Source organism: Gymnoscopelus microlampas (assembly GCF_963454915.1).
Source record: "Gymnoscopelus microlampas genome assembly, chromosome: 11".
Lineage (NCBI taxonomy): Eukaryota > Metazoa > Chordata > Actinopteri > Myctophiformes > Myctophidae > Gymnoscopelus > Gymnoscopelus microlampas.
In genome coordinates this window covers 38,875,007-38,884,120 of record NC_139948.1, presented here as the reverse complement: position 1 = coordinate 38,884,120, position 9,114 = coordinate 38,875,007, and the positions used below count along the sequence as shown (strand labels likewise).

General features: G+C 43.2%; 1 protein-coding gene across 1 annotated transcript; it reads right to left on the bottom strand.

The window, feature by feature from the left end:
* Nucleotides 1–2,497: 2,497 nt before the first annotated feature.
* On the bottom strand, nucleotides 2,498–6,670 carry btbd17b (BTB (POZ) domain containing 17b; the record flags this gene model as incomplete). Its single annotated transcript, XM_084071800.1, has 3 exons — nucleotides 2,498–3,572; nucleotides 4,122–4,407; nucleotides 6,577–6,670. The coding sequence occupies 3 exons, from the start codon at nucleotides 6,668–6,670 to the stop codon at nucleotides 2,498–2,500; spliced, it is 1,455 nt and encodes a 484-aa protein (XP_083927926.1).
* Between the last annotated feature and the right edge of the window lie 2,444 nt (nucleotides 6,671–9,114).

Sequence of the window (9,114 nt, the reverse complement as noted above, 5' to 3'; positions counted from 1 at the left end):
CGCCTGCCTACTTGCTGCCTACCTGCAAGAAGGCCTACCAGATCTACAAGTTGAACAAAACATCAGTGGTTGAAGAAATAGGCCTGGCCTACTCCATAGCAATACCACCACAATGTAGAAATACTTTGTTACAAGTAAAAGTCCTGTATTCAAAGTTCTACTTGAGTAACCTACTGGCATGAAGTATCAAAGTGAAAATACTCACTACACTTTGTTACATAGCGGCAGTGGTGGCTTATCCAACAGGCTTTAGGTGCTGAAGCACAGGGCACCAACCTTGGGGGGGGGGCACCAAACGGCGTGAAAAAAAAAAAAAAAAAACGGCGAAGAATGCCGAAATGTAGAACCAGGGCTGCTAAAGGAGCGCTACAACATTGAAACACGCCGGTGAAGCGTCATTCTTTTTCGACTCGCACCCGGAAACAAGCCAATGGCTTTCTTGTTTTTTTTTATTCCTATTAGCTGACCTTGTATTGAATTGTACTTTCTTGTGCTTTTTTACTGCAAACTTCTAATACACGATTCAATCAATCAATCAATCAATCAGTCAAGTGCAGCAGGCGCTCTGAGCCTTTGATTAGACAGCAGTCATTATTCAGAAATAACCTTTTAACTCGGAAATAACGCACCGCTGAATTCAGCTGTTGACCAATCAGAATCAAGCATTCAACCAAGCTGTGTAATAATAAATACTAACAAAGTAACTTGTAATAAAGCTGCAAAAAAAAATGGAGTAAAAAGTATATATATTCTAATATGTAATATATATTCTGAAATGTAGTGGAGTAGAAGTACACTAGGCTATAAAAAGTATCTAGAAATGGAAATACTCTAAATGTACTTAGTTACTTTCCACCACTGCACAACAATTATGACGAAATCGTGATGTGTTAGTGGCTTTTAACCACTTGAACCCTCTAAATAAATAAGTAAATCGGACCTTAGTTTGCTCTGTACTTGGACCACTTTTTACCCCTGCACCAAATTTCTTCACCAAAATTAGTCGATCTACAAGCTCACAACATGTCACAATGCCACGTGCTGTGAGCTTGTAGATCTGCCATTGCTGGCTAATGTTCCCCCCAGAATATGATAATAATAATAACAAAAAATGTATAGCAACATGGGGTTCATGTATAAATGTGGCCAATCTGCCCTAAAATCTTACTTTACGTGATTGAATCAGGAACTGATTGAACATTTGCCTAGATGCCTATATGCACCCAGAGGTGCTGGTCATCTTGATATAATAAATCAACGTTAAAACGACACAGATTATGCCATGGATAATGCCCAAGTCCAGTAATATGCGGCAGCTAGCACTGTGTTAAATCTTTCATAATTTATGCATAGGCCTATGTTTGTTATTGTGGTGAAATCATTATGATTTTGGTCTAATCCACAAACAACAATTCATTATGTTTTATTCATTTTATTGCATTTCTTTAAACATTACACAAAATGTGAGGACAGCACAAAATTAATGAAATTGCTAATGCATCAGTGCAATTGAAAAATGTAACTCCCCACTGACATGTATGAGATTACACAGTATAGAATTCAAAGGAACAATGACAATGGGATTGTAGGCTACTTCAACACGTTGGAGAATGCAAAAAGAGGATAGTCACCTTTTTTGACATGTGTAAGTGTATGTAAACCTATAAACTACAAACCTACAGTATATGGATGCTATAGCATATATTATCTCTGGAATAATGATTATAATGAAACCAATTGCCGATTGCATTGATTTAAAAGCAAAACCACAGCACATACACAAACTTGTCACAACATTGATTGTAATGTGGACTTATTTTATTAATCACAATCAACCAAGAAAACTGATTTATGTGGAGAGAAAAAACATATGATTGGTATTTTCGGAGAAACCCACTGACTAATCTGAAACTCAGTCCATGAATTGCTGTCAGCAAGTCCAAATTGGCACGAGGTACCTCCTTGTTAAATTGCTGGAAGACAACACTATTGCAAAAATGCCCCCCACAATGTAGATGTCAATCTTTTTCATCTATTTTTCCCCTTTTCTCCCAATTTTGTCATTTTGCCAATTCCTATTGTTCCCCCTCACATGTAGTTGGCCATGGTCATATGGGAGGGTGTAGACAACCATGTATCTCTTCTGATACACATGAAGTCACTAGCAGCTGCTTTTCACCTGACAGTGAGGAGTTTCACCGGGAGGGCGTAACGCATATGGAGGAACCCACTATTCCTCTCAGTTCCGCACCCCACTGACAGGCGCTCTAACAACGTGCAGAGAGAGTCCGCCCTCCCCACCCAGTGGAGAGACCGCCATCCCCGGTGGTGGGCAGGAACTTTACCCTGCAGCCACCCAGACGCCCAGAGATGTCGGTCTTGCCAAGAATCAGGAGTTGTGGTATACGTGTGGTCTGGATTTTGTGAATGTGACTGTCAGCTGAGCAAGCGGAGGGTGGACAGCGGAGGGTAGGGTATAGACATAGATTTTCTGCCCTCACTTCCTGGCAACAATAAGGGTATGATAGAGGGGTTTTACTACAATATGTAGATAGAGGGAGCTATCAATGAGGTACTCTGATGACCGTTTTTGCAGGTCAGCATCTACAAGGAAATCCCCGGCCTCCTCTGTGCTTTGGTGGAAGTTGTACACATGGCGCACCACCACTTTTCCCTGCTGTCTTGCCATCACGATCACTGTCTTCTGGAAACTCACGCCGGCAAATTCTGGACTGGAAGTGGCAGGAGTTACAATGATACGGGGGCGGCCACCATCCGTACGGGTGGGCAGCATGGCCCCTACCTCGGTGTAGGTGGATCTGACGCTGAGAGGAAGCCAGCGGGGGGAGAAGAGGGCGTTCCATGTCACCCTCTTAGTTGTGTCAGCGCCGCTGGGCCCCAGTTGTGTCTGGAAGCTGAAGCTGCGGTCGTCACGGGTGGGATTGTTGATGATCCAAGGAGACCCCCAGGACGATGACAGGTAGTTACGAGGGGTGAAGATACTGCAGTTGACGTCAAAGTACTTGGCCAGCTGGATGGGTGAGGCGGAGTGGAACTGGAATGCCAGATAGAGGAGATCACGGATGGACTCGTAATACTTCACCATGAGACCCGACTGCTTCTGCAGACGGAAGAGGTGCTGGGGAGGGATCATGCCGTATCGGATCGCCCTCAGAGCACTCTCTACGGTCAAGCTAGCAGGCTGGTTCTGGCCTATCCAGGCCTCCAGAGCCTCGTAGAGCTCAAGCTCACTCTGCAGAATGAGGTCGGAGCGCTGGAGCAGGGACAGTACCAGGTCTTCGCTGATTGAGCCCCACTCTGCACTCTGCAGCACAGAGGACAGGTTCCAGGACAGGTACTGCAGGCAGTTGTCCCGAAGCGACAAGTCCCCGATTTGCACTGCGTACTGGTACCAGCAGACCACGTGGCCCGTGGGAGACTCGCTTGACAGATGCTGTGTCATATACTGGGTCAGACCCTGCTGCAAGCCCCACACATGGTACTTGCTGGCCAACTTGTGCAGAGGAATCGCCTGATCCAGCCGCACTGAGATGTCACCGCAGTACAGATACCTGCAGGGAGTAAAAGGCCGGAACAGTCACAGATGGTCACAAAACACAAGCATAATATTTATGGGGTGTGATATATTCAGCTGTGGGATTTATCTCCCAAAATCTGAGTCACTCCAAGAAGATTTAGTCAGATTTAGACTTTATGTGTGTGAGTCACTGAATGTGGGTGTAATTTATTGATTTAGAGACAGAGCACATGTTAATAACACATGTTATTAGAGAGCACATGCTAATAACAAAGGAGATCAAATGTATACTGTATATATGATGTACATTTGTGTGTGTGTGTGTGTGTGTGTGTGGCGTGTGTGTGGTGTGGTGTGCCGTGGCATGTGTGTGGCGCGAGTGTGTGTGTGTGGCGCGTGTGTGTGCGTGTGTGTGTGTGTGTGTGTGTGTGTGTGTGTGTGTGTGTGTGTGTGTGTGTGTGTGTGTGTGTGTGTGTGTGTGTGTTTGTGTGGTGTGGTGTGGCGTGGCGTGTGTGAATGTATATAGTGGTTATCACTGTCTGTTCTCCAGCCTGACTGACAGACTACTTCCTGCTGTTCACACCTTACAAACTTGTCAAAGACTGCGGCGCAGTCCGCGGTCTCTCTCAGAACCAGGGCACTGCCGTTGTGGTTGAGCAGCAGCTCCTCAAACACATCGCTCTGCAGGCTGAGCACCAGGGTGTGGGCCTGGATCACCTTCACTTCATCTGTGCTGATGGTCTGTATCCGGAGTGTGACATCGCTACCATTTCCCAACGTCAGCAGGGTCTCCATACGCTGTACCAAGGTCATAGAGTGGTTGAGCACCATAGCACTGTTCTCCAGCACCGCCTCCTGTTTCAGAGCAGCTGTGGAAGAGAGTGCAAGATGGCAAGCCATACAACGCACAACAGCATCAATATCACGTTTGCCAGTATACATTTTTTTCAACCAAAAAAACGTTCATATCAAAGATCCCTTTCTGATCATTTGGACCTTCCTGGTTGTCCTACGCACCTGTCACTAACCTTTGAGGTGTGCATGGGTTTGAGTAGAAACCACTAGTAAGAACTTTGTATTAAGTCTATTTTATCCACATGAACCCTAGCCCTATTCTGGGCATGTCATAATAGGCGAACATTCTGTGAAAAATAAATACAGCTGTAGCTGATCTACAAGATCATAACATGTTGCATTGCAATGTATTGTGAGCTTGTATATCGCTTATTTTCAACAAAGAGATTTGGTGAATTAAACAACTTAAACCCATGTTGGTTAATTCACCTCTCATGTGCGTATTGAGGTCTTTGGCTTATTTTGTGTCTCAGACCTTAATAAAACTCATTAGCTTGCATAGACTTCTTAAACTATAGCAGCTTGATATGCTGGTCTACTTATGGCACTGACAATTAATTTCAAATGTAATCATCCATTATTTATTACAGGCTGTTAACCCAGTCCCTCTTGAGACTGAGCGCGCTGTCCTTCAAATACCACAAACCCAGAAATTTGATCCAGTTTGACATCAGCTCAGGAGTGGGTTAGGGTAGCTAAAAAGTGACACTACAGAGTAAAACAGATTTGCACAGATTACAATCGTGCTCTCAGTAGATTTGTTTTAGCTTAAGCATAGGAACAGATACTGTAATGAGACTGAGACTTTTTCTGCTATGCATAATGCAGGCTATTGTATATGGCTTGTTATATGTTGTATACTGGTTGCTTTCTTTTTTGTCTAAGCATAGGGTGGGGTACTGTAGCCACATGATTATTGTGTGTATTCTTGTAGTGCAGGCTATTGTAGTGTTGTATATACTTGTTATTTTTTGTGATGTTTTTACCGTACTGTATCTTCTCTATTACTTCTCTATTACTCTATATGTGTATCTTAACTGCTGTGTTGCCTCTGGCGACTGAATTTCCCCTGAGGGATCAATAAAGGTCTATCTACTGTATCTATCTACTGTATCTAAACAGAACAAAATGACGGGTGCCAGCTCTGAAAGCATTAGATGCTAGGCGTTAGGTGTTTCAAAATGATCCAAGTTTTGCTACAACAGTGCAGGCGGCTGCTTCTCTTGATGCTGTTGAGCATAAGTACATGTGGCACTAGAGATACTGGAGTATCACACATGAAAGACCCAGCATGACAAGCTGCTTCCTCCATCCTATGCTGCCGCAGCCATCAGCAGCCTTATTGGACTGTTGGCTGGGGTATATAATGAGACACAGGGGGAGTACTGCTGACTCCCTGGGCTGCATCCCAGTCCTCATATCTCCACCACCATCAAGATGCTTCAACTTCAAAGTAACCTTTGTCCAATTAGTATAAAGCCAGGGCACCCTGAGCCAGCTGAGCTTTGGGGGCAATGACAAATGACTTTGACATTCAAGTTTTATGGTTCAGCCATTGCAAACATGTTCACATTCATTCTTAGGGAAAAGGTGAACCTATCAGTTATATGCTCCAAATTCCTCTCAGACCCCATGAAACAGAAATGCAGGAAAACGAATTATGATGAAGTCTCTCTTCAGATCAGTGTAAACATTAAATTAAACATTTTGTACTCTGTCACCTAAAATTATAGCACTAGACCTGCTGGTATTCCAAAGGAAATAATGTCTATGATCTGATAAAGCTTGTATGTGCAGTATGTGGTCTTCACATCCTCTGGTGAACACGGTTGATGGACTTTACGGAGGAAGAAACCTTTTCCATAGCATTAATCTACCACTGTGCTGTGCAGTATCACATAATTGGCTCACTGAAAATAGATTGGACTGCACACAGAGACAGATGAGGACAGGATAAAATAGAGTAGATAGGATGCCCCCCCCCCTCGCCCTGGGGCTGGGTGAGCAGTGGAGCACTCATACTGTGTGCCCTACTGCCCACTGACAGTATGGATGGGGGAAGCTGGACTGAAATAGAACAATACAGCTCTTCTTGCAATGGAAGACAACATAAAAAGGGCTACGAGGGACAAGATCGAATCCCTGAGACGGACACAGACTGATCTTTTGATGCAGCATCTTACCTCCTCCAACTGCAACAGAGTGGAAGTAGAGTGAAATGAGCAGGGTGCCGGCATAGACCCAGGGAGAGCCTCCTTGTTCACATGAGCGCGCCATGCCTTGTCATCTATTCCCCGCTTCTCTTCTATCCGTGTCCTGTTCCCTCTGTTCCTTAGTATTCAAGTGCTCCGTCTCCTTGCTGCCGTGTCTTTTTGTCGGGTACGTTTGGCACCCGACTCCCTGTCCCACACTCTTTATGTAGGACGCCGGCCTTTCCCTCAGCACATCATCGCAACCTCAGGGACACCATTGATTGGTGGAAACTGGCAGGGGCGTTGCCATGACGACGGCTTTGATTTTGAATTTCTCCCTTTTTGGATGTTGCAAGGAATTGATCGATGGCACCGGGCCAGATGGAGGCATGGATCAACACTGTGGAGAAGTTTAAATCTCGAGGTGGTTAGGTAAAGTTCATGATCAAATTCATTTGTGTCATGCCTAGTTAAAAAGGTCCTTTTGCACACCTACTTAAAAGGACAGGTGCATAGAGGCAGTTAATGCACATTGCATAAGACAGGAAAAAAAGAGAGAAATCCTGCATAGGGTCTTCATTTTTACATTTGTATCCCGATGGCCCGATGAAGGTCAGTGCAACTGAAACGTTGTATTTGCATTAAAACAAAAAAAGTGGGAAAAAAGTGAAGACCGTGTGCAGGATTTGTGTCATAATGATAATACATGTATTTGTAATGCACTTTATATTTGACACAACTCAAAGTGCTACATGGCATAAAAAGTCAAGAAAATAGATTTAAAATAAAATAAAAACTATGAAATGAATACAATTCTGATCAATGGGTCATGCCAAAATTGCACTCCTGACAGATTAGTATTCTGAATTGGAAGATTTAATGTATGATCCCTAGTTGAGGAATGTATGACTTATAATTATTCAGTTAATTACTGTAGTGTACCATAGAGACTGTTTGCCCAAAAGTAATTAAGGCTCTAATGTCCGTGTCAGCCTACTGATTGCTTTTATTCTTGAGTCAAAACCATTTTATGAGATGTTTTTAACTGGGCACAATTCATTTTCTCATGGTGTGTTAGTCTAGCTAATGGTCAGGAGTTGAGGTTTTGAGAAAAGGAAGTGGCAAACCTGAATATACCTGGCCTTGTGTGTGCTAGGAATATTAGCATATAGGTTCTTGAATGAATTCAAGATAAGAAAATGAAAAGTCAAAATACAGACCTATTTTCTCCACCTGTAATTCTACCAACATAGACAAATCGACTACAGTTCAAAGGTACATATAAAACATGTAAAATTACCCCAAAACCACGATTGTATTGAAATCCCTGTCAGTTTCAATCCCATAATGCAGTTAAGGAGTAGTAGCATAAAGTCCCTTTTCACCGCATACATAGTAATCTATAAGGCAACGTTGGCAACAGCAGTGTGTGTGTGTGTGTGTGTGTGTGTGTGTGTGTGTGTGTGTGTGTGTGTGTGTGTGTGTGTGTGTGTGTGTGTGTGTGTGTGTGTGTGTGTGTGTGTGTGTGTGTGTGTGTGTGTGTGTGTCTGTCAGCATGTTCTTTTGGGCAGTTTTAAATATGCGTGGTGCACACCAACACAGCACCAACTGGGAATGGAATTAATGGCCTGCTGCAGGCAGGGAAAATGCTAATTGCCATGATGGGGCAATGCCAATCAATAATAGGCACTATAACTGCTCCGGTTTAGAGCCACATAGGACCATTGAACCAGCCATCCTATGACATGTCAGGTATGACATTGGTACATGACTTCAGCAGTTCTGACATTGACCTAAAAGACATCTTTAAAGTGGCATTTAATTTACTGCTGAGCTTTAATATCATTCCCCCTGTTGAAAGCTAATACTAGTTTAATATATATATATAGTTTAGTATAATACACTCTTATCACACAAAAATTCACCAATAGCGATCACCGGTCACTAAATATGCTTTAGATAAAAGGCCATTAGCCTGATCAAAAGCTTTATATATTGGCATATGACAATAGAATAAACCTCTATAGAAAATCAATACAAAATCTAGATGCAAATAACTTTGTTATTGAACAATAAGCTGTCTGTCTGTTATATTGACAGACAGACAGACAGACAGACAGACAGACAGACAGACAGACAGACAGACAGACAGACAGACAGACAGACAGACACTAAGTATAATTTCAGAGGGAATTGGGTTGTGGAAGAGCCCTAAGGCCAGCTAGGATGCAGTAAGAATGCAGGAGAAGAGATTTCCTGGGAGACTTACCTGAGCCATTGCTATGAATAACCTGACATGTTCTCAGAGGACAGATTGCTGCTGAGGTGCTCTAATGAAGCCTGCTACTGTACAAGAAACCGGACTACTGGCAGTCAACTCCAGGTAGGTATAGAACATGGTTCATGTATATGTCACCTATTATATGAATCATATAATATCTGTGATATGGGCTCACCTGGTATAGTAGTGCTGTGCAGGTTCACCAGCTGTTTAATACATCATTCCATTCTGTATCCCTATAAAAAAAC